Source organism: Aricia agestis, chromosome 3 (genome assembly GCF_905147365.1).
Source record: "Aricia agestis chromosome 3, ilAriAges1.1, whole genome shotgun sequence".
NCBI classification, from domain to species: domain Eukaryota; kingdom Metazoa; phylum Arthropoda; class Insecta; order Lepidoptera; family Lycaenidae; genus Aricia; species Aricia agestis.
The window spans coordinates 12,738,077-12,765,838 of NC_056408.1; the positions used below are offsets into that span (position 1 = coordinate 12,738,077).

At 36.7% G+C, this 27,762-nt stretch overlaps 1 protein-coding gene across 35 annotated transcripts in view; it reads left to right on the plus strand.

Moving 5' to 3' along the window:
- Nucleotides 1-27,762, plus strand: part of LOC121725403 (protein tramtrack, beta isoform-like) — a 554,986-nt gene that overhangs the window by 136,344 nt on the left and 390,880 nt on the right. The window contains exons 5-6 of one of the 35 annotated variants that reach the window (XM_042112327.1): nucleotides 17,005-17,184; nucleotides 17,705-17,944. The exons of the other annotated variants lie outside the window; for them this stretch is intronic. Coding sequence (XP_041968261.1) covers nucleotides 17,005-17,184; nucleotides 17,705-17,910 — 386 coding nt within the window. The 3' untranslated portion in view covers nucleotides 17,911-17,944. Of the gene's footprint in view, nucleotides 1-17,004; nucleotides 17,185-17,704; nucleotides 17,945-27,762 lie in introns of those variants that run through there. 35 annotated transcript variants of the gene reach the window in all.

A 27,762-nucleotide genomic window follows, 5' to 3' on the forward strand; every position in this document is an offset into this window, starting at 1 on the left:
AGCTTTCCTTGCACATTCTGGTCCTGAGCATCCCGACTCAAACCTGCCGCGTTAAAATTAGTTCTGTCAAACAATTCAACGACAGAACACACTGCTACTATTTTTCTTTGGCTTAGTCGGTTTCAAACATTTGTAACAGGTATGTATTTGTTAGTAAAAATCTGTATTAACCTAATTTATTATTTCCAGTAAAATACGAGCAGACGTCCGGAAGCCCTGTCATAGTGTGTGGAAAACACCGGTTCAATCGCTTCAATGTCTGCAAGGGGCGCAAGGTGCGGTGGACGTGCGTCAAGTACCCCGGCTGTCGCGCTACCATTTACACTCGAGACAATGTCATCGTTGCCGCTTACAATGAGCACACACATTAATGTGTGTCTAGCGGGTCCCTAGACGATCAATTTTATTCTGCAATATCATTGGATAATAATGTTATTGAACAATTTATTTGACAAAGAGATTGAAAAATATCAACCCTAGACGGAAATATTGCACAATACGTGATATTGCACAATAAAATTGATCATCTAGGTGCGTGTTAATATGAGTGGACACTGATGTCGAAGTTAACATTTTCGCATAAAAGTTATTCATAAATTATTACAATACAAGATACTTTTAACAAGATAATTTACAATATAAATATAAAACTCGCACTTTGTTAGGTCGAGTTGGGTCGGTTCTTCTTGTCGCTGTTGTTATTCGCATATCTGTAGTAGTATTTTAACCAATTATAAAAATTTAATCCTTTTTCATTTTGTTTCATTGTATTTCATATTTATTTAGTAAGCATCACATGCGCAGCAGCCATGCCATGGTTCAATGCAGTCATTGCGCTCGTTTTGCAAATAAAAGGCTAAGCGTTACATCGCTGCACTGTGGACACAAATCCGGCAAACATAAGGCACACGTTATTCTTCAACAATGGAGAATTTATAATAGGTACTTATGGCCTGTTTCACCACTTCCTGATAAGTGAGGAATAAGCTATCCACCAATTAACTTGATAGATGAAGTATGGAGAATATATCAAAAACAAGCCTTTATTGTTTTTCAAAAAATTATTACATAATGTCTATGTAAGCATAGTCCATAAGTTTAGCTATCAACGTGATTTTTTATTTCAAGTGCGTTACGAGCAGACGCGGCTTGGAAACCCTGTGATGGTGTTTGGGAAGCACCGGTTCAACCGCGTCAACGCCTGCAAGGGGCGCAAGGTGCGATGGACCTGCGTCAAGTACCCCAAGGGCTGTCGCGCTACCATTTTCACTCTTGACAATGTCATCATTGCAACTAACAATAAGCATGTACATTAAATTGTGTGTCTTATTAGAATGGACACTAATGTCGAATTTAATATGTTCACATAAAAGTCATTCAAACTTTACAATATAACATACATCACAGTAAGAAACACGCACTAGTAATAACTAGTGTGAATTTATTAGGCCGGTTATTCTCGTCGTGTTAATTCGCAAACCAGTAGATACTTTGAGTAAGACATTCCGAAAGTGTCAGTAACTAACCAATTGTGGAATATAAAACAATTCTCATTTTGTTTCATTGCATTTCATTAGTAAACATCACACGTGCAGCAGCCATGCCATGGTGCAATGCATTCATTGCACTAGATTAGCGAAAGCTGCTACGTTACTCCCCTGCACACAAATCCGGGAAACATAAGACACGCATTATTCTTCAAGGAGAATTAATTATACTTATTGTTTTTTAATAATTTAGTAAAGCCGGTTTACGAATTGATTATAACTCTATAATTATGATTTCCAGTGCGTTTTGAGAAAACTCGTTTTGGAAACCAAGTCATGATCCTCGGAAAGCACCGGTTCAACTGCGTCAACTTTATCGCCAAGACTTCCCAGAAGAGGTGGACCTGCGTCAAGTACCCGAACGGCTGTCGCGCTACCATCTATACTCTTGATGACGTCATTGTGAAGACGTGTAACGACCATAAACATTAACGGTCTTACCACAAAAGATTTTTACCACAAAAGATCTGTTGAACAGTTGTTTAGTGACCATTTTGTACTGAATTTTTCTCTAATTTAAATCTTTTGTAGAAAGATCGTAAAATCTTAGAATTTAGATGTTTGGCTAAATGATTTAGAAATCTTGAGTTAAGTACATAATATTATAGGTAAAAATGTATGTATCCAAAAAGATTTGAATACATAACGCAGTAAGAATCGGTTTTTCTCTTGTTTTTGTTGACCTCATTTTGAAACCATTTTTAACACGCTATTTTATTTTATCTATCATATATTAAATCTTAAATGTATAATAGTACAGTATAAGAAGTATTAAATATATATCCGTTGTCTGGTACCCGTAACACAAGTCCTTCAGGTACTTAGCACGAGGCCAGACTGACGTGGTGTGAAGCGTCCATATAATTATATTATTATTATTAGCTTAGGCTCTACATAATAATTATGTAATCTTTGAGCACGATTTTTACCTATCTCCAGTAGTCTTATTAAAATTTTTTTCAGTTCGATTTGAGCAGACGTGCTATGGCAACCCGTTTTTTTTTTACGAAATAAGGGGGCAAATGAGCAAACGGGTCACCTGATGGAAAGCAACTTCCGTCGCCCATGGACACTCGCAGCATCAGAAGAGCTGCAGGTGCGTTGCCGGCCTTTTAAGAGGGAATAAGGTAATAGGGGAAGGTAGGGATGGGAAGGGAAGGGAATAGGGGAGGGTAGGGAAGGGAATAGGGGAGGGTAGGGGATTGGGCCTCCGGGAAACTCACTCACTCGGCGAAACACAGCGCAAGCGCTGTTTCACGCCGGTTTTCTGTGAGAACGTGGTATTTCTCTGGTCGAGCCGGCCCATTCGTACCGAAGCATGGCTCTCCCACGTATAAATGTAAATTAGCATAAAGTATAAATAAATAAATTATAAAAGCACTATATTGCGACGATGCCGTAATAAGATACAGATTCTAACGGCATGGATCCAGTATTTCTCCAAGTGGATGACTTCGAAATTTCTCGGCTGTCAATGCTTGTGTTCATTAAGAGTCTTGATGATGACGTCGTCGATGGTTATGATGGTGGCGCGATAACCGCTGGGACTCTTGACGCAGGTCCACCGCGCCTAAGGTCCCTGAACGTATTTGCGGTTGAACCGGTACTTCCGCACTACTAGAACCGGGTTGCCATAGCACAACTGCTCAAAATGAACTGAAAAATAATTTGCCTGATTTTAAAATAAAGTTTTGGATTTTAGAGGAACAATCTGGAGAAAACATTCGAATGTTGTCATTAGTAAGCATGACACGCGCAGCAGCCATGCCATGGTGCAATGCATTCATTGCACTAGATTAGCGAAAGCTGCTACGTTACTCCCCTGCACACAAATCCGGAAAACATAAGACACGCATTATTCTTTAACTATGGAGAATTTATTATACTTATTGATTTTCAATAATTTAGTAATACCGTTTACGAATTGATTGTAACGCTAAAATTATGATTTCCAGTGCGTTTTGAGAAAACGCGTTTTGGCAACCAAGTCATGATCCACGGAAAGCACCGGTTCAACTGCATCAAGTTTATCACCAAGACTTCCCAGACGAGGTGGAGGTGCGTCAAGTACCCGAACGGCTGTCGCGCTAACATCTATACTCTTGATGACACCATCGTCAAGACGTTTAACGACCATAAACATTAAAAATCTTAGATGATTGGTTAAATGATTTAAAAAAATTAAATTATACGTTATAGAAAAATTGATCTATCCAAAAAGATGTAAATACATATACTTAATACGATTAGATAAAGATTTTCTCTTATTTGTTATCCTCATTTCGAGAAGATATGGACCTGTGTCAAGTACCTGTATGGCTGTCGCTCCAACTTGTATACTCTTAATGACGTCATAGTCAATTTGTTAAAGACACACCTTGAAGTCCTGGCATGTGGTATACCAAGCAGCACTTAATAGTAATGAGTAAACGATACTGATTCAGAAACTATTCGCTATGGTGTTTTCTCTAGTTTGTTCCTCTAAAACTATAATTTTTAAATTAGGCACATTATTATTTTTTAGTTCGTTTTGAACAGACGTGCTATGGTAATCCAGTTCTAGTAGTAGGGAAGTACCGGTTCAACCGCATAAGAAGTCAGGGGTCCAATGCACGGTGGTGCTGCGTCAAATACCCTAGAGGCTGTCGCGCCACCATCGTCACCCTCTACGACGTCACTATCAAGACTCTTAATGAGCACACACATGATATCCGCGAGATTGTGAGGGCGTCGTCTTATAATTAATATTATTCTTACAATTCGCTTCAGTATTTTCTCTAATTTGTTCCTCCAAAACTGACATTTTTTATATTTACTACTACTTACATAAGACATGTATATTTTCAGTTCGTTTTGAGCAGACATGCTTTGGTAATCCGGTTTTAGTAGTGGGGAAATACCGGTTCAACCGCATAAGAAGTCAGGGGCCCAAAGCGCGGTGGACTTGCGTCAAGTACCCCAGCGGCTGTCGCGCCACCATCGTCACCTTCGACGACGTTATCATCAAGACTCTTAATGAACACAAACATTGACAGCCGAGATATTCTGAAGTCATCTGTGCAAAAGAGTTCATGGATATTATCCTTACATGTACTCCACGAACTTCTTTGTACTCTAGGATGCAATTCACTAGAGGTCAGGAGAGGACAGAGATGTGGACCTCTTTCTAATAATTTTAAAAAGTTTTCGTGGAATTATAGACTATCCACTGTCCAGGACTTCACACGCTCGTTTGCGGCCGTTTGTTCGTGCTCGACAATTACTGCAGGTACCGCTCTTATCTTCGCTCTAAGCTATTTGCGTTACCTGTTTGTAATTTTGTCGCGAAAGCCGAGTCCCCACTGTGTCGTGGGTTAGACGTGCTCAACGCTCTCCTGTCTACCAACCCCGAGTATGATATATTTGCTGACAAGTATATAATATAAGGAAAGTATGTGTGAAATTCTGCGAGGGAAATATGAAAGAGCTTCTACTGTTGTCTATTAGTTAAGTTGGTATTTTAATTACTATTGTATAATAAATATGTTAAGTTGTTACTTTAATTGTGTATTAATAATGTGGTTCTAGGTAAATTTATGTAATTGGGGTTACCCGTTTTAATTAGCTGTAAATAAATAAATAAATCCACTTGGAGAAATATTAAATCTATCGCATTAGAATTCGTTTCTTATTCCGGCATTGTCGCAACATAGTGCTGTAATTTTAGATTTCATCTGTGGAAAAATTCCTAGTGAGCTGAATTTTTGCATACGCCTTTATAATTATTTATTTACACTTTAAGCAAATTTACAAAGGCGGTCTTAATGCCTTGTGGCATTATTTTTCAGTTCGTTTTGAGCTGACGTGCTATGGCAACCCGGTTCTAGTAATGGGGAAGTACCGGTTCAACCGCAAATACGTTCAGGGGTCCAAGGTGCGGTGGAGCTGCGTCAAGTGCAACAACGGTTGTCGCGCCACCATCGTCACCCTCGATAACGTCATCATCAAGACTCTCAATGAGCACAAGCATTGACCGAGACATTCTGAAGTCATTCACTTGGAGAAATACTAAATCTATTGCGTTAGAATCTGTATCATATTCCGGCATTATCGCAATATAGTGCAGTAATTTTAGGTTTCATCAGTGGAAAAAAAATTGTGTACACCTTGTTAATGATGATGTAAAAAATTGACATTGATATCATGCTGGATAGAAATGTTACAGAGGTCAAAAGGTATTTCAAGCAAATATCTCTCGATCTATTCGTCAGAGGCCAATAAAATATGTGATTACAAAAATTCTATTATATAGGTATAGTTTGTGTTAATTTTTTTAAATAACACAAACTACGTTTAAACAATACTTATTCAGACAGCCATGGGCGTACCGAGGGGGGGGGGGGGGGAGCTGCCCCCCCTGGATCATGTTGATATCCCTACTAAGTATATTATCTAGTACTTTTATCTATAAAAATTTAAAATTAAGAATACGAATTTTTGCCATTTGTTTGCAATACAATATTTTTACAACTAAAAATTATTAATTTTTATTCTTTGTAACACCTAGCTTATGAAAAATCTGATTTGCCCCCCCCCTGGCCCAGAACCTGGGTACGCCCGTACAGACAGCCATTACAATAAATACTATAGGTACCAACAATTATTGGCCCCAGTACTTTGTCTAATTTGTTCCTCTAAAACTGTCATTTTTATTTTTATTATTACTATTACTTACATAACACATATTTTGAAGGTACTACTTAAGGCATTTTATTTTTTAGTTCGTTTTGAGCAAACATGGTTTGGCAACCCTGTTCTAGTAGTAGGGAAGCACCGTTTCAACGGCATAAGAAACCAGGGACTCGAGGCGCATTGGACCTGCGTCAAGAGTCCTAGCGGTTGTCGCGCCACCATCGTCACACTCGATGACGTCATCATCAAGACACTTAATGAGCACACACATTGACCGCCGAGAGAGTGTGAGGTCATCCACATACGGAAGTACTGGATACATCGCGATTCGCGCTAGAATCTGTATCTTATTACGGCATTGTCGCAATATAGTGCTGAAATTTTAGATTTCATCTGTGGAAAAAATCTTAGTGAGCTGAATTTTTTATACATCTTTATAACGAAGATGTAAAAAATCAAAATAAATATCGTGCTGACTAGAAATATTACGTCTAAACTCTAAAGGTTGAAAATCAGTATTCCGCAAATATCTCGTGATCTTTTGCTCAGCTGCCAATAAATGTTATTGCAAAAATTCTGTGCGAAGCGGTTATTTTAACTTGTATTGTACGCCTAATGGTTGTGGTTTCGGGACTCGGGTTACAATTCTTTTTTATTTAAATTAATGTATTAACAATACTCATATTCAGAGAGCCTGTTAGAATAAATACTATACTAATAATTCACTTCGGTATTTTTGTACTTTGTTCGTCTAAAACTGTCATTTTTATATTTACTACTTCTTATATAAGACATTTGTATGAACTACTTATTAGGTACATTATTTTCTAGTTCATTTTGAGCAGACATGGCATGGCAACCCGGTTCTAGTAGTGGGGAAGTACCGGTTCAACCGCAAATACGTTCAGGGGCCTAAAGCGCGGTGGAGCTGCATCAAGGGCTCCAGCGGTTGTCGCGCCACCATCATCACCTTCGATGACGTCATCATCAAGACACTCAATGAGCACACACATTGACAATAGATATTATATTATTATTATCTGGCCGTCCTCTTGGGGAAATACTGAATCAATCGCTTCAGAATTCGTATCTCATTTTATTTTGTCGTTTTATCTCACCATAAGTTATGTAACATTGAATAAATTGATTCATAAGCAGTGGACGAACCTACGACGTAGGTCGGTCTGTGATCTGTTGGCTGGGTTTGACTCAACGCGACCAAATTACCTTGGTCCGTCACCTGCCTATATACAACTTCTCTGATAGTACCATAAAGTTAATATATACCTAGCGGAATAGAGAAACAAAGGCCTGAGCAAGAGAGATGTCACTATCAGTAACACTGCATGGTAAAAAGAGACGTGTGATACATGACAGCAGCACTCTTTTTTGACGTCCAGTCGGCACGTGCCGCACGTTAACAATTTAATCTCATAGAATTCATGTTCAATCATGCTTGTGTAAGTGTATACGTACACATATTTTTCACACAGATGAAAACCAATTTTGGTTTCGTTTGACAGCTCGAGATTTTTGCTCTATTCCGCTAGGTATAATAACTTTATGGATAGTACATATGAATGCAACTTCGTATGTAACTCTGTATGATATTTTTAATAATTTTAATATAATTTTAAGTAAAATCTACGTGATGTTAATCTCCATATTCTATATTCGTTGCCTTAACAACTTAGCTCTCCCCTATGAGAGTGAAGCTTTTGCTTTTTTTTGTTTTTTTTTTTACTTGTTGCAAATGTTTTAGTTAGTAGCAAACTCCACCAATATTTTTGTGAAGCTATTTTTACTAAATAAAGGAAATTAATTAATTTATTATTTATCATTTTGATGTACTAACATCAACTTTATCATCAAGAGTATATCTTTCTATAATTCATGTGTTTCATATATCTTCAATGACTCAAAATACATAATCTACGCAACATGGCATTCCAGACACTTTTAGTAATTCGATGACTCGAGCGTTTATTATACAACATGACTGCGCAGATATGTACAATACTTAAGGAGAGTACTCTGTACTCGATTCTCATTATAATTATGTAATAAAATTAGGTACTTAATTTTTGTCCGAATTTCACTTTGAGTGAATCATGGAAACTGCGCTAGGCAAGTAGGCATACCTACTATGCGTCTCAGTATATATATGTATTATCTATGACTATGCGGATATGGGCAAGGGCCCGAGCGTCACGAGTTTCCCCATAAGTGAAAAAAAATTTTGATCTTTCAGCGCTGCTACTTTCACAGTGAACTCACTACAAGGAATACGTACACACCCTAAAGTATTATCACTTATTTTTGTTACACCCTGTGTATATATATATATATATATACACAGGGTGTAACAAAAATAATATATATATATATATATATATATATATATATATATATATATATATATATATATATATATATATATATATATATATATATATATATATATATATATATATATATATATATATATATATATTTTTTTTTTTTTTCACCTATGTAATAGCCAGTATAAAATATGATACTTATATAATATGAATTTATTTAATTCAATAAAAAAATGTCTAATAATAATAATTAAATGGTCAAACCAGTTTATAGCACAATTTAAATAAAATTTGCACGCATTAAAAAAGATTAAAATTCGCGCATACTTCCTACCTTCTAGACGTAATATGGCGAAGGTCGGCGACAGGGAGAGATATCCTGTGTATAGGGCAGCACAGGTACGGGATTCACTCCACTCGGGGTCACAAGACGCGCTGGATCTGTACGAAGAAGAACACCTCCAGATGCCGAGCGGTCGTCATCACTGCCGAGGATATCATCATCAAATGCATTAATGATCACACACATTAGATAAAGGCTTCATAACCTTGCTAGAGAAAGCTATTGAATTCGATTTAAAGCCAAAACTGCCTCTCTAGCTCTCAAGGTTTGTGGTGCTATAATAAACTCATCCTATTTCAACTGTTCTTGTTGACTGAATGTTTAAGAAACAAAAATTAATAAAATATGATGAGAAGTAAATTCTCATATAGACAAATGTCTTCTTTCACTTTCAAAAATCTGTTGTGAGAGCACTTCGTTTGTATGACTTAAATCTTAACACCGGGTTTGGAAAAAGGTTACTTGGTATAGTTCGTGCATAACTTTCAGATAGCCTGGCGATACTGGTGGTTGAAATTGGCTCATGTGTACACTATCAGCCAATTAAGTCATAGTAAAAGGAGGGGAAGTAAGTTATCTTCATACAAAGGCACCGCGCGCGGCGCGCACACATTGTATGTGCGCCATAGTATCAATGCGTCGTCGCCACGTACGGCACACAACAAAATGTCGGCGGTACCAGCCTCTAAAACTGGCCGAGATTTTGTTGTGTGCCATGTGGCGAGTGGCGACGCATTGATACTATGGCGCACACATACAAGCCGCGCGCGGTGCCTTTGTATGAAGATAACTTACTTCCCCTCCTTTTACTATGGTTAAGTGTATCCGAAAGATCACAAAATCTACGTGTAGTCTCCCTTGCCTTTGCACCCACCGCGATCGATCGCCAAAGACTAAAAAAAAATGTTTAATTTCAACATAGTTTAAACAATTGTGCGCTAAAGTTATTATTATTTTAACTGTGGTGTTCAATTTCTAGATAACAGGCCGATTTTCCTGCGGTCGAAAAAGGGGAACCTGATATTGAAGCTGGGACGATACCGCTACAACAGGGTTCAGAGTGCCGGGCCGCGGTACAGGTGGCGATGCTCCAGAAACCCGCTGGGATGTCGCGCCAAGCTCTACACCTTCCACAATAACATCATAGAGGTGGATATAGACCATAACCATTGAATGTTACTAGTTGAAATATATTGTTTATAAATTGTTGCTTGTAATTTTATTTATGGTAACTGTGGTGATGGATCAGAACTTTTGAAGGTTACTTTTTAGGGCGTTCATTGTGCAGAGTCTGTAGAAGGGGGAAAATGTATTCACCGGAAGCTAGGTAATCAATTTAAACACCAATTTTATTCGTCAACCAATAAAGAATAACAGTTATATTATTCCGTTCAAGGTCCAACTTATACGACCTCGCGATACGGGAAGCCGGTGCTTCTGATAGGAGGTTATAGGTACAACAAGGTTCCGTACAGCAACGGCCCCAAAGTGCGATGGTGCTGCAGCAAGCACGGCAAGCCCGGCTGCCGCGCCAGGCTCATCACACACACCAGCGGCGAGGTCATAGTCATTGGCAGTCACAACCACTGATTGCTGAAGGGAATGCTGCCTCGCAACATTGGGACTTAGGGCCTGATTACACCTACCGAGTAGAGTGACGAGACAGTGCTATAGGCCTATTTTAGAATTTGGACGAGAGCACTGTCTCGCCAATCTACTCAGTAGGTGTAGTTAGGTCCTGCAACGAACGAGACGTCGCGATGAATTTTTAAATGAGCCATTCTAAGTTGGAATAGGCAGACCAAGACCGCGCTGTCAATTCAATGTGTATCTTGTGTAGTAGTAAATGAAGTTCAATTTTGAATAGCTCATTATCGCCTCGTCGTTAGAATGAAGTGAAGTGACTCTTAGATGCAAGTTGGTAGCGGACGACTATAAAGCTTCAGTAAACGTCGTGTTGCAGAAACAACACTGTTCTCTATGAATATCTTTGTGATTCGTTAGCTTCAATTAGCTAAGAATGAAAAGAAAATCAACACATCAATGACGTGTTGCAATTGTGCAAAGGCTTTATGTCGTACACTGCTAACTTTTAGCTTTAGGCGAGATCTCGCGAGTTTATTAATTAGTAAAAGAAGCGCAAGATCGCTCACGATTGGCAGTTTTTGTATCATATGTATTAAATTATAAATGTATATATGTATTATTATAAATACAGTGTATATTATTATAATAATTTTTATGTATTGTGAAATAAATGTTAATTTTTAAGATTTCTTTTATTACACTTTTTTGTAAGTAAGTATGTAAATAATAATATTTTTTTTATGAAAACATAAGTGAATAATAAACTTTTAACGTGACAGGTAATAAAATAAATAGCATAGGACTAGCTTTCTCAAATAATTTTACACCTAAAAGCAACCTGTTGTAATAGCAAAAAAAGTTTTTAATAATAAATAATTTACTGTTCGAAAAGAGCTATCTTAGCAATAACATTTAATTCGTTTCTTACATGTAGTACGTTTCGAGCAAACGCGTTTCGGCAACCCGGTGATTGTGGTGGGGAAGTATCGCTACAACAGATGGAGCTACAGCAAGGGCCCCCACGTGCGGTGGACCTGCATCAAGAACCAGACGGGCTGCCGCGCAACCATCACCACCATCAACAACATCATAGTCCGCTCCAGGAATTACCATACGCATTTGTGATTTAGTCAACTAATGTATTTTACTGTTTACCACATTGGGTCCTAGGTTACCAATTTGGTGACTGATGTCGCCAATACAGCTTTTATGAGTAATTTTAAAATTGATAACCCTATGTGCTATAAGAGAAGGTAATTCCTAGGCAGATGGAGGACCTAAGTAATTTAGTCGCGTTACGTCAAACCCATCCGACTGAACACAGCTAAGATTGATAGACATATAAGTCGATCAAATGACGTAGGTCCATCAACTGCCTAGGAATCAATTTCCTCAATGGTACCATCAGAGGAATTAATAACTAATGATGACGGTGATCAAGTCTAAGTTAGTCGTGATTGGTTGGGCTTGACATAACTCGACCCAGTTAAGGAAATTTGTCATCTACCTTTGTATAGATTTCTCCAATAGTGCCTTTTGTACGGGCGGTGTTATTACACAGGGTTGTCAAATTTATTAAAGTAATAGTAGTGTGTTTATCGCTTGGTTAGGTGGAGTATTGAGTATTGACTCAATATGTATGCATAATATCGTGTCGTATATTGCTCTTACAGTTGTGCCTATATTGCTGGTCAGTAGGTGCCTACTAGGTAGTAATTAGTATTTTTTTACAAATATTTTATTGTTTACACGTAGTCTTAATTTGGTGTGTTTTTATATACTTTAGAAGCCAATAGTTACACTAGCTAGTCATTAATTTTATCAGAATTTTACATAGTTTTGTACATCAAACATACATTTTATAGTTTGCAATTTATTTTTAATCCAGCTGCTGCCCTTCTAGGTTACACGTGGAAGGAATCATCAGATAATTATATTCAAGACATAAGATGATCGCTTATCTTCGTTCTTATTCGTAATTAGTCGACTTATGCCATGACTCATGTCATTGTTATTCTTGATTTGTTTGGCTGGGCTTGACTCACTCCGATCAAATAACATAAATCCGCCCTCTGCCTATGAATAAAATTCTCTGGTATGGTACATTTTGTTCCGTACCGTACAAGTGAATGAAAATGTTATAAGGCTGTACCATCCCAGTATTTATTAACATGTTTTACGTTTAAGTACCTATGTATAATACTTTAAAGCTGGGGTTCCCAATCTTTGTCAGCCTGCGGCGCAGTTACAAGTACAATATTTTGTCACTGCGCCCTACTCTACCTAACTATTAGAAAAAGATACAGTTTTAATGATTGCAGTTACATTAAGCAGGTAAATATTTATAAACAAGTATTTAACCTGCTTCACCTAATTAATATAAATAATAATAAATAATTTGATTTTTTTAATATTTGTGCTTTTGGATAATGATCGAGTCACGGCGCCCCTCTTGCCTTTCCACGTCGCACAAGGGCACGCGGCGCACAGTTTGGGAACCCCTGCTTAAAGCATATTTTGAAGATTCTTAAGGTCATAGAAACTAATCAAATCAGATCTCAACAAAAGTTGCAAATATAGTCTTAATGAAAAAAGTTAGTGCTCGATAATTAACTTATATTGCATTTAGTATTCGTAGTCGGTAATAAACATTTTTTTAATTGGCATTTAATATACAGATGGACCAACGAAAGATAAAATATGTTGAATTTTTATTAGTTTATGAACCTACCCAAAACAGTAACAATTTTTTTAAAGATGTAGAGTGTATTAGTTCCGCGCGGCCTCGCCCGCGTAAATTAGATTTTTCACAGACAAATTAGTCCAAAAAAATAGCCTATGATCCTTCACTCCAAAAAATTGCTCCAGTAGTTCGTCAGATAAGCCCTTTCAAATAATTTCCCCCGTTTTTTCCACATTTTCCTCTATTTCTTCGCTCTTATAAGTCTTAGCGTGATAAAATATAGCCTAAAAGCCTTCCTTGATAAATGGGCTATCTAACACTGAAATAATTTTTTTAAATCGGTCTAGTAGTTCCTGAGATTGGCGCGTTGAAACAAACAAACAGACTCCCGCTTTATAACATTATAAAGTATAGATGATACATAAATTATGAACATAATATTATGTACTTTTACTAGCCACTTAAATTGTGGAAGAATAGCTATTACATGATTCAAACGTAGTCACTAAAATAACTGTATTGTATTTACTAGTAAAATGTAATACATGGAGATAATCTTGAATAAATAACATTTGACGCTTAAAACTTGTATGAGTTAGTTAAATAATTTTAGTCGCATTTTTAAATTAATATAGTTTATCAAAATTGTTTTCTTCTAATATTATCAGCTGGAGAGGACAGGTTTGGTTCACTGAATGATTAAGTTAATGATAAAAGTCACTACTTGGTTCATATAAAATTAAAAGTATTATAATATCATTATGTCTCTCGACAAAAATTCTAAAATTGATCATCACATTCTCTGTATGTTATGCATCAATCAAGGCCCATGTGTCGTTTCAGACGAGCCGGTGTTCAGTCAGTCCCGGTTCGGTAAGCCGGTGATAATAATCGGGCGGCACCGCTACAACAAGTGGTGCGGCAGTCACGGGCCGCGCGCGCGATGGATGTGCGTCAAGAAGAGCCAGGGCTGTCGCGCAGTTGTCCTCACATACTTCGACACCATCATCGCCGCTCACCACAAACATAATCACCAGTAAGGGCTCCCACACAAAACTGCGAAATCGCATCGCATCGCAAATATCTGCGACAAAACTCATACTAAAAATGACTTTGCGATGCGAATTCGAGTTATATGTGGGAGCCCTAAGGCGAAACTGCACTATGCTGCGGCGATGCTGACGACAAAACGTTAGGGCTATGAAGTTGCTTCTCTTTCCGTAGTGCCGACATTTTGTGTCGCGTAGCTCCTTCGATTTCATACGGAGAATATTCTTATATTAGATTAATATTTATACGTGGGAGAGCCATGCTTCAGCACGAATAGGCCGGCTCGACCGGAGAAATACCACGTTCTCACAGAAAACCGGCGTGAAACAGCGCTTGCGTTGTGTTTCGCCGAGTGAGTGAGTTTACCGGAGGCCAAATCCCCTACCCTATTCCCTTCCCTTCCCATCCCTACCCTCCCCTATTATCCTATTCCCTCTTAAAAGGCCGGCAACGCACCTGCAGCTCTTCTGATGCTGCGAGTGTCCATGGGCGACGGTAGTTGGTTTCCATCAGGTGACCCGTTTGCCCCCTTATTTCATAAAAAAAAAAAAAAAGTCGAGTGTCGCGTCGCTTTACTGCAGCGTAGTGTCGCCTAGTGTGATCTTACCGTAAAGGCTTATAAGCAAACACATTTTCGCATTCAGGTATAATTTTAAATATGAATGTGCAGTAACTTTTGTGTAGAATAAAATATTTAAATTATTGATTCTTATTTAAAACTGATTAATTAAAAGTAATAATAATATATTTAAATGTTATGTTTCTTATTTTCCTACTACTGGTTGCTACTAACAGATGAAAGAACAAACACCCATAGATCCTATTTAGGCCACTTCAATCCTGAACGGGCAATATTTTTGTATTTATTCTATTAGGTCCTAACCTTAGAGTATACATTAGCAAGCTATAGAGCGCGCGCATCGCTTGTTCCCCGTTGTGCCGATCGTAAGCAGAAGTTCTATAGATACTTGTCAAACGTATAACGCAAGTCTAGTGATGTTCCATGCGCCATCGTAAGACGCTTATAGGAAAATATGTTCACACTCGTGCTTACAGTTCATACCTTGTTAGAAGCACTCTATAGCTTGCTATAATGTATACTCTATGGTCCTAACGGTGAAAAAAATAGTAGCAACCCGATCATATGGGACCGCGTCGATACTGGCGGAGGCCGCGGAGCAAGCCGCATGCGCTGGCTGTGCGTCCAGATCGGATGCAAAGCTTCCGTTACCACCTTCGTCGATAAAGCCGTACATAATATCAACGATACTGTACAATATAATCATGCTTACCGACAAATAATTAGTTGGCTTAATTTTATGTACATCATTGTATAAAAAGCTGCATAATATTCACATTGTAACATTATTAAAGCAAAAGTTTTCTTCGCCTACTTTGGTCTTCCCCTGTTTTATTCTGTATATTTTTTATCTTTTCTAATAGGTCCATACTCCCAGAACATTGTTTTCGGTGAGTCCCGATTTGGCAATCCGGTGATAATAATCGGTGAGAACCGCTATGGCCAGGCGTCGGGGTGCCGGCCCCCTCGCGCGCGCTGGATCTGCATCAAGCGGAACCTCGGCTGCCGAGCCTTCATCATCACCTGTGACAACGAAATCGTCCGCATGTGTGAAACACATAACCATTGAGGTTCAGAACTATAGTTTATGAATAATTCTATTAAGGATTATATTTTTTTATTGATTGATATAGCTTTCTACATAAAACCACGCTTTGCTTAACTGTGTCTTCTATTTAAAACATAATTTGCTTAAAAACTTTTTTGTTTGTGAATAAACAGAATAATTGACATGCGACGTACCTAATATTGCTTGTAAAAAAACATTCTGTTATTGTATGTTTCAGGATTTCATACTAAACGTGCTTTGACAAACGCAGACAGGCAACGTCGTTACAGGCACAGATTGAAACTGGACCCCGTAAAACTTTCTGAATATAAAAGGAGAGATCTGGAAAGGTATCACAAGAAGAAACTACTTGTGAAAGATATGACGGTACGAGAACACATATCTAAGAAGAGAGCGTGGAACAAAGCAAATAAAAAACGTCGTGAACGGCAGACACGGGCTAAACAAATTATGGTCACTTCAAGTTCAAGTAGTTGTATAGACGAAAAACAATGTGAGGAGAAAGTTGATACTGTACACTTTCACATCCAGGTCGTGTATGTACTCACATACAAGACCTGGATGTGAAAGAAGAAGTAGAAAAATTACAAGAAATATTACAATAACAGTCAAAAAGCAAAAATACTGAGAAATGACATTCATCATATATTAATTAATATTCGATTTTACAACTGACATGCTTAAAATTGGTAAAAAAATCTTTTAATTATCGGTATAGGGTTGATTTTTCAATATTTAGATAAATGTTGCTTTAATAACGATAACATTGTCATTTGTCAGCCTGTGTAAGGAATAAAGGATTTTGTATAAAAAAGGTCACAAACACTGAGTTATAAGTATTACGGTACTTTAAATAACTCAGTGGTTACAAATTAATTTCTTAGGTAATAGTTATCTTACGATTGAAAAATCTGCCCTTAAAAAACTGTTATCCCACTTAATGTAAAATTATAGTCAGATGTAAATGTATCAGCAGATTAAAGTATATTATTTAAATAAAAAAAAAAAAAATGCTACTACTATGATTTAATTATTTTAAAATTGCATCGAAAAGGACTTCGGCCTGTCTAATAAATAAAACCTAACCCTCTTTAATAAATAAAGAATTAAAAAATAATAATATTGGTTTAAGATGGAAACGAGGGAGTGATATTCACCTACTCGCGGTTCGGCAGACCAGTGATACAGATGGGCAAGTACAGGTACAACAAGCGTAACAGCTTCACGGAGAAGGCGCGGTGGACGTGCGTGAAGGTGGGTGAGGGCTGCCGCGCTACTGTCATCACTGTCAACGATAAAATTGTCAGCCTCTGTAATTATCACAACCACTGAGGTGGTATATTATGTATCTTGTATGATCAACAAGTACGTTTTAAGAAAAATATTTTATTCTTTAGTTCAATTTAATAATTTTTAGATAAATATATAAATATAGATATTAGACATTTATTTCGGAATTCTAATCCAAGTGTTTTATAAGAAAAATATTTTTTTCTTCGGTTTCATTCAATAATTTTTATCTATAAATTATATTTATTTCGGGATTTCGATCCGAAGTTATGTCAGTCACATTGTACCCTTAACATTATTCGTCGGTTTTTCGGTAACGTAAACAAAATATATTTCGAGTGTGTTCTTTACTATGATCTCTACGATGTTTTGAGTGTAATGTGTTTAAATATAGATAAATAAATCTTATCTCTAGACATCTATTAAACTTTAATTTATCTTTATTTTGATATCGATACCTAGTTTAATTAACGTTGCTCTAGTCGCGTACATTATTTTGATTATTATTTTACAATTTGTTAAGAGTGTTTATTATTGTTAAGGTCTGGAAGGATTAGAGCCGATAATGACGACGTCGCGGAGTGGCAATCCAATAATACAGATAGGGAGCTACCGCTACTACAGGTGGAGCGGTTGCATGGGGCCCAGGGCGCGGTGGATCTGTACCAAGGTCAAGGCCGGCTGTCCCGCCGTACTCATCACAGTCGATGGTATCATCACTGTTATTAAAAATCAACACACGCATTAGACCTCTTATGAATATTGATTTTATTCACCTAATATCTTTGTCAGTATTAAAACATTGGTTCTTAATTATTATAAGAAATTATTAGTAAGTATATATTAATAAATACCGTTAAATGAAGAAATATATTAATACAATTGAAGATATTATGCTCATTTACAAGAATTTGCATAAAAAAAGATTAAATTAAATTAATGTTGTGAAGCTTATGACATACTTCATTGCCTGGATGTGATACAGCTGGGTAAGCATTGATACATGAAGACGGTGTTGGCGAAATAATAATGCTATACGTAACGTTAAAACAACGTGAAGTTAGCGAGCATGAAAGCAGTGCCGCTCTCCCCACCGTTCAACGTGCGCCCAACTTCAGTGCATACTGCATCCCCTCCCGTTACGTCGTCTCTCCATTGGAGAGCTCGTGGCAGTCTCTACTGCATCGCCTAAGCGCGCGTTCAGACGTGCGCGTTTTCTGCGCGTTTTTTGCTCGCGCGGATTCAGCACATGTGAAATTGCTATGAATGATGAATCCGCGCGAGTAGAAAACGCGCTCGTCTGAACTCGCGCTAAGTGTTAACTTGTGCTGTGCTCTAGAATTCCACTAGAATTTTAGACTCATAAGTCAATTATTTTAAAATTTAAAGTGACATTTAGTATTTAAAATATAAAAGTGCTGGTTATGCAATATTTAGTCGGTGAAGTTGTTTTGTGAGTGTCAATAATAAAATAAGTGATTGGTGTAAACTTGTTCTTTTATTAACACTATAATATAAGATTAGATAACCCGGTGAATTTGATACTAATATAAACTCTTCCTGAACTTACACGAATTTTATTCTAAGACTAAAATTAGCTCATTTGGCTTAGCCATTTTCAAGTTTTAGCGAGATTAAGAAAATTTAAATAAAAATTCAATTTATTTTTTTTGGATTGTTACTGGTATAATTATTATGTTTCTATTGGGTGTCATCGGTTGCCTGAAAAATAACATAACATGAGTTATCATTCAAAATTACTACGAATTGTGTTAGATAAAGACAATAAGTAATAAATAAATGAGATAATTATGATTTTATGGTAAGTCGCCCGGGAACCGTACATTTTTTCCGGGATAAAAAGTATCCTATGTCCTTTCCCGCGACCCAAAGTATCTCTATACTAAATTTTAGTAAAATCGGTTCAGTGGTTTGGGCTGAAGAGGTAGCAGGCAGACAGACATACAGACACACTTTCGCATTTATAATATTAGTATATTATTTAACAGATATATTAAACAAATTGCCGATCCGGGCATCCGCATGGGTCATACCCATACGGATGCCCGGATCGGCAATTTTTTTTAGTTCCCAGCATTGTTCTCATAGAAAAAGTTGTTCATTTTGACGGGCTCATTTGATGATTTCAAGGATAACGGTGTTTACACTAACACACTGTATATAATATGTAATTGTGTTCTTTAATTTTTAGGGTTCGGCAGCCAAATGGCAAAAATCGAAACTGTTATAGCTTCGTTATGTCCGTCTGTCTGTCTGTCCGTCCGTCCAAATGTCACCGCCACTTTTCTCTGAAACTATAAAAACTATACTTTTTAAACTTGGTAAGTATTCTTGGTGGTCTAAGGTGACTTGCATTAAGATTTTTTTCAGAAATATTTTGTTTTGGGAATTTTAAGTGACATATTAACGATATTTCAGAGGCCGTGTTTATGACGTCACGCCAAGGTAACCCCGTGATACAGCTGGGTAAGCATCGATACAGGAAGTGGGCGGGCAGCAAAGGGGCGAAGGTCCGATGGGTCTGCAACAAGGACAACTACGGATGTTCGGCCAAACTGATTACCTACGACAACGTCATTATATACTCAACTGGTGATCACAACCATTGAAAGAATAATATGATTGTTTGTAAAAACTGCTTGTTGAAAATTAGAACTGTGTTAGATGAAGTCAATAATAAATAAATGGGGTGATTATGGTTTTCCAATAATCGTTTGTGAATTATTTGGCAACGTTAAAATATATTGATTATAAATTATAATGCATAAAAATGGACTAGCTTTCTTACGGATATCACTTTTTAAGTTAGAATGCATAATATAGAATGAGCCTTCTAATGTTAGAGCAAATTTCAGATGTCCTATATGTGCAAAGCCAAATCGGGACGCACCGTGTCCTCACGTTAGGGGGCCATCGGTTCAGACGATGGTACACTCGAGGCCCGAATGTTACCTGGTACTGTAACAAGGACAGATTGGGCTGCCGTATGAGGGTGTACACTGTTGATGACCACGTCGTCAGGATTGCAGGGAAACACAAACATTAGTCATCATTGGGTGGTTCGGCGTACCACCCGGATTAGTTTCCGTAATGGTACGATGGTAGGCGTCGTAGACTTTAAAGAAAGCTCAGCTACTTTGTAAGCTATTCCGAAATAAAACTTTTTTGTTTGTTTGTTACAAATTACAATAATATGTAATTATAAAAGCGTTTGAATAACAATATCCGGAGAAGTATAATTCTACCTGTCTACGCAGTGTGGAAGTATTTTTAAGCTAGATTTTACCCGCAGTTTCATTGCTCCGACATTTGTTTTTCGCGCCTTACATTTTCCAGAGACTGTTTTAAAACTTTTGTATGAACTTTTCCAAAACATTTTTACTGCCTTGACGAGTCGATCAAAGTGTACTTATTATTTTAAGTACGTTTCGTTCGTATTATAGAGCGTTTCGTTGATTTTTTGAGCTATATTATTATGACTTTGTAGATCGTAAGGACCCTGAGCCATGTAAGGCCATGTTCCTTTGAAGGCCAACTGTTAAAAAGTCGTAGTTATCGTCATGGTAAGACATATTCTTTCTACTACATACTTAGATCCATCAAACTTAAGGCCACAAACGCGGCGGCGAGTCGATCGTGCCGCAATTGTGGCAGTGAGATCTCACTGTTTGTAGAGTTTGGTTGTCGAGGCTACAATTGTAATTTCCGCACCCTAAAAAACTATATTTTTTAGTTACATAACCTATATCTATCACAAATTTAATTACAGGGCATTGTCGTATAGGGATATATGTATAGTACTAATAAAAGAAAATCTACTTATGCCTCGATTTAAGTTAAAATATTGGTAATGTTCCTAACATTACCAGGCCGGTGGTTCCTTATAAGGCCCAACCAAAGACTTGATAGTTGGCCTTGCTAGGGAGCATGAACTTTACAAGGAACATCTAAAAATCATTAACATATAAACAATTATTTTTAGTTATAAATGCGTACTATAAGAATTAAAATAATATTGTTTTTTATAACATCTTTACTTATTAAGATTATTAAACTTATACGATGCATATTGAACATTTTGGCCTTATTAAGAACGGGCCCATAAGAAGGCCATTTAAGATAAAATTTTGATTGCATTATAAAACGCATAGGCATTTAGTTAAAAGATGTCAATGTCAAACTCATTACTACTATTTTTAAAGAATTTCCATTAATATACTCTTAGTTAAAAGATGATGTTCAAGCAATGCTCGTTATAGTTTTTTTAAATGATATAAATACAGTCGTGGTCAACTAATTAGGGACAGTTAAGGCACCAAGCAATATTAACTATTCAAGTCCTTTTATTATCACCTATATTCGATATCAGTGTCTGTTACTTTATAAACATATTAACTGATAGTGCTCTAGTTCTTCGTATAAAATAAATAAATACATACTACTCGTATATAACCTCACCAAAACACATCTTTACTACAACAAATATAAATATGATACAAAAGATCTTGCCACCTAATTAGGGACATCTAGTTTTTGCCTTGTAAACTAAAAAAAATAATAAAAAGTCATAGCTTTTCTTTCGCGTTTTCTTAATTCTGGCGCTAATTTAAAAAGCATGATCGTTATTGTGTGTCTTGTAAACTCAATAAAATAAATAAAAATTTGGGCCGAAAAAAGAGTTGTGACGCAACAATGTTCAATTTTACCAACGTGGGTGGCCGTACAAGAAAATAGCAGTAGATCATTTGGAATGTTCCAAAAACATGGTCTACGATGCCGTGGCATATTTCAAAACGCATAACACCACTGAAAGTGTGCATAGAAAGAAGAGACCAAGAAAAACCACCCCACAAGATGATCGCAGAATGATTGTTCTCGCGAAAAGAGACCCCTTTAAGGGTTCCGTTCATATCAAGAGCGAAGTTTTTGGGCCAGAATCGAATGCTGGAGTATCAGCGAGGACTGTCAGAAGGCGGCTAGTGGAGGTAAAACTTGTAAGAAGAGTTACACGGAACGTTACTGAAGAAAGAACACAAACAAGCAAAATTGGCGTTCGCAAGGAAATATGGAGATTGGACTGTTGCTCATTGGAAAAATGTGCTACTTCCGACGAGACCAAGATAAATTTGATTTCATCAGATGCCAGACAATATGTGCAACGGCCAAAAAAGTAGGCCATTAATCCAAAATATACAAAGAAGCAGGTGATAAAACATGGAGGAGGCAATATTAAAATCTGGGGATGTTTTTCAGGACATGGAGTAGGGCCTATAAAACAAATTGAAGGAAGACCAGTTTCAATAAAAACAAATATTAGCATACTGTATGCTGAAGAAGTGTTGCCAGGATTGTGGACGTTCGAACACGATAAAGACCCAAAACATAAGGCGCAGTCCGTCAAATCGTTCCTAGCGTAGCAGTCAGTGACGGTACTAGATTGGCCTGTACACGGACCAGACCTAAGCCCAATTGAACACTTATGGTACGAAGCCACGAAAAAAATTGCAACTCGACGTACTGCTACTAAAAATCAGCTTTACGAGCAATTCCAAGCTGTTTGTAATAATATTCCTTTAGAAACTTGCAATAATTTGATTGCATCGACGCCACGTCAAAATATGGTTTTAACCAACAAAGGAAACCATACCGGTTATTAGAATGTCAGTTTTTTATTTTGTTTTTTGTTAAATTTTATTAATTAACATTTTAATATAATAACCATTTAAATATTTCCCAGCATATTTAATTTTGTAGTCAAAATTTGACATGTCCCTAAACAGTCCACGTATCAGTCAATAATGAAAAATAGCAGTAAAGTATTTACCTAAAAAATAGCGATGGCAAGTATTTCCTTTTCTGACCACAAAATATTAAGAGTGCTAGTCAATTTACTTGCTGTCAATGGTAAAAACTTCAAAGCTAGTTTGAGAAATGGTTTCTCGGCCTTTTGACAAACACATGCGTTTTCGTGATATAGCGTCCCTAATTAGTTGGCCACGACTGTATATTGAGCGTTTAATGTGTTGCTTAATTGAAAGAAATTATAATGTCGTTTTACGGCGGTTTCCAATATTTGATCTATGTCTGGTTTTGCCCTACTAGAGATAGGAATAGCTCACATTAGACATTAGAGACATATATTTCATGTCAATTATGAGCTATTCCTATCTCTAGTAGGGCAAAACCAGAGATAGATCAAATATTGGGAACGGCCGTTAGTAAAAGCAAATAAATAAATACTTGTAACTCTATTTTAAGTTAAACGACTGATGTATAATATTTGCCTTGTTTGGAGCTGTGTTCCTTGCAAGGCCACTTGGAAGAGCTTAACAAAACTTTAGTTTATTAAATGGCTATTGAAGCTAGGTTAAAAAGAGATTTATAATATGATACCTTATAAAAATAGAGCATTACTTGATAATTTGTTTTCTTAATTTATTTAGTTAATAAACGAATAACAAGCATTTTCCCGTTAGAGTGGCCTTACATGGCATACCTTACATACGAGGGTCCTTAGATGACTTATTTCAATTCCTTTCAGGAGAGGTAGTTTTTGATAGATCTCGCAACGGCAATCCAGTGCTTCAGATAGGCGGTTACAGGTTTAGAAGAATAGCGAGCAATCTCGATTCAAGAATTAAGTGGAGGTGCAACGGCAGTAAGAGAGGTTGTACAGCGAGGGTCTGGACCTACGACAATTCCCTGTTGAAGAGTGCAGGAGTGCACAACCACTGACTCACCGGCGCATTGGTTGCGAGTTGTGACTGTCATCCGCGTGCCATTCTGCATACTGCTGCAAAACATTCCACGATAACGTCCAAGTGATAATTTTATGAAATAATGGTTGTTAGATAATAAAGTAGTTGATGTATATTCAAGTTACTCATTTATTTGTTTAGTTTTGGACTATTATTATTAACATCAAAAATAAATTTGTTGTTGTCTGTGGATACCTAGTAGCTAATCATGAAAAAGACCGATTTAAAATCAAATTTTTGTGTATGGTGCAGTTTTTTTCGAGATAGATTAATTATTATAACTGAACTTGATAAAAGAAATCTAACCAACTTATAAACCATTTTTCAGGGCTCGAATTAATTTTCGATACGTCCCGACGTGGGAATCCGGTGCTTCAACTGGGCAGGTACCGGTACCGGACCTCGTGCCGAGGGTTCAAGGGCGACAAAATGAGGTGGACCTGCAACCACAGCAACAACGGGTGTCTGGTCAAGGTGTGGACCATCGGCGCTGAAGTTATCAAGTACATCGGTGTACACAACCATTAGCATGGGGCGTGTTAGCTACACTTCAATTAATGCTAGGCCAGGTAGTAAGGTCCAAAGCAGAAGTTCTAAAAAAGCCTACACATACCCAATTGAACTCTTCCAAAGCCTTCGACTAAACTAGAAAAAAACTAAAGTAAACCTATGATGCTTTAACTATAGATACCTAGTAGACAGCGGCAACTTAGTGTTCCAAAATAGGTAAAGCTTTTACTGAATGAGCTTGATTTAGGCCGGTATAAATAGTCAGTAGGTACTTAAGATGCGACCCGGTCTCAAAACGCGGTTCGGCTCTGTGATTGGTCCAAATTTTGACAGCCAACCTATCACAGAGCCTGAACCGTGTCTTAAGACCGAGATGCATCTTGAGTAGTGACTATTTATACCGGCCTAAAAGTAATTTTTTGTCAGAATACTCAGCTTTATTTCAACAGACTAGACATATAAAGTATTTAACAAATATCATGTTAACTGTTTTGAAACGCCATCATTCCATCGTCAAGTTGCACCTCCTTTGGTCTTGCTTCGCTGTAAAATTGTACCAGTTTGTGTATTGGAAAAATTGGAAATTTGAAATCTGAATATTAGAAAATACAAAAATTACGTTGTATTAGGTATATTGTACGAGTATGTATTATTATATGTGTGGTGCTACATCTTTTACTGGGGTCTTGATTGTTGACGAGAATAATTGTTGTCGAGTTAGCGGAGCTTAAAAATAGTTAAAAAATTATAATATTATCATTTTAAGCTGGCCTATATTATTGTCTCTCATTAACCACTGAAAATTCATTACATTAAATTATTTTATTTTGTAATGTCTTTGTTATTATTGAGGTGTTTAATTTTGTCATAAAAATACTATGATTTTTTTAAATAAGTAGGTACATATTAGTAGGTATCTTGATGAAATTTAAATTAATTGAGTTTGTAACCGACGTATATTTTCGTTATCATTCCAGTATTTTATAAGTACTTTTAATAGTATAATTATGACACTTTATGCGATAAAACTGATTGGTCTGATATTTGCAATATAATAAAATAACTTTAGTATTATAAAATAAGGATCTTAAATATTATGGTTTTAAACTACAAATATTGTTTAAATTATGAATGAAGAATATTTTTATAATATATTAAGTACTAGGCTGTTTCTATAGGTCGTAGGAAATTAATAGTAATATTATAATATTATATTTAGTGTTGATTTACCTTACGTAAGCTACAATGGTGATTATGTAGATAGAAATAAATTTAATTGTATCGTGTCTATTCAATAATGTAACATAAAATATACTAAGTATAAGTATAATTTTATTTTCCATGATATCATACACTCCTGAGTTTAATTTTTTAAACCCAATCTAAAAAACAGTGGTCGTTAACACGAAAATAGAGATAAGTAGGTATACTCATAATATGCCATTATATTTCTGTTTAATAGGTATAAGCTGCATTTCCACCGGAGATGAGTTAAGCTGCGTTGCGAGGAATGCGTTTTACAAGAACCAATAAAATCGTTGCGCTGAACGTGGTCAGGCAAATGAAGCGTTTCTATTGGTTCTTAAAAACACATTCCTCGCAACGCAGCTTAGCTTAGCTCCGGTGAAAACGCAGCCTGGAGGTAAAATTTACGGAGCTATTTGAAATATTTGAAGAAATGTTTATCTATTAAGGAAAAAAAAATGTTGTCTATAATATATTGATATATAATAATATATCAATATCCTGTCGAAAGCTGTTTCAGAAATAAACTATTTTTTATCTTCTTGCTCTTTAATTTTGCCTGATGCAATATTCTTATATTATACAGTCTGTCAAGAAAGAGTAGACGCCGAAATAAATTTTCCATACTTACATAAAATCACGATCAAACGGTAGTTCACGAAAAACGTTTGTACACTATTAATACTAGCTATTTGACCGAGCTTTGCTCGGTATTCGATAAAACACGAATAAAATGACATTTTCTAAAAATGATTCCTAGCTAGATCTAGATAGCCCCTGAAACCCCCTATATACTAAATTTCATGAAAATCGTTGGAGCCGATTCCGAGATTCCAATTATATATATACATTTTATTTAATCATTTATTGTGCACAAGAAACATTTACAAATAATATTTACACACAGTAAGACGACACAAAGGATCTGCTTATTTATTATAGAAATCTCTTCCAGCAGCCCCACGGAGAGAGATTGGATTGCATTATACATATTATATACAAGAATTGCTCGTTTAAAAGATATAAGATTAACGCTCTGACACATTTTTTATTTGCAAGAATAAGGTTTCTGTACTTTTTATGTGATTTTAAAAATAACGTTCGGCGTCTATTCTTTTTTGACGAGCTATAACTCTTTTACTTAATTTGGAGATCACCTATTCTCTTCTACTTTCCAGAACTCATCTTCTCGACGTCGCGGTTCGGCAGGCCGGTGATCCAGATGGGCAAATATCGGTTCAACATGTGGAGCGGCAGCAAAGGCAGGATTCGCGTCAGGTGGATCTGCGTCAAGGTCCGCTCCGGCTGCCCCGCCACCCTGGTGACAGTTGACAACGTCATCATCAAACAGATACCTCATAATCACTGACAATGTATAACTAGATAGGATATTTTAAATTAACATAAGTATTATAATATAAGAATGAAACGTCACATTGCTAATGAGAAGAGGACTTGACCACTTTTAAGCGGGTGCTTTGCCATGCGTCTTTTTTTATTACAATAATATAACTAGAGTCGGCTATGGGCTTTTCGCCCATATCCTTTGTCGCTTTTTATATAATTTGTTCATGTGCCAAGTTTACAAATTCCTCCTAATTTCCTGTAAGTCCATCAACGTCTTAGGACTTTTTGAATACATTTTATAATATATTATACATATAGAATACTGCCTTACTCAACTGTAATAACTATAAATAAAGAAAAATACAATTATATAATATTATACTTTTTTAGGGTTTCGCACTTAAAGGGTATAAAAACGGGACCCTATTACTAAGGCTCTGTCCCCATCAGACACGGCACGACGCCGCCACCGTGATACGGTACGGCGCCGCACCGTGTCACGGACCACGGTGCCGCGTACGGTGCGTCCCTATTCAGTCGATATTTGCGCTCGAACGAGAGTGCTGGTCTGGATAATGTTGTTGTGTTGGTGCGAAAAATGGTGTTTTTGTTGCGATAAATTGAATAAATGATTCTTATTATTATTATAATGGATATGGATCGCGAAAAAATTATTCTCTTGTTGTTACTAAGACGAAGATTGAAAAAGAATCATTAAA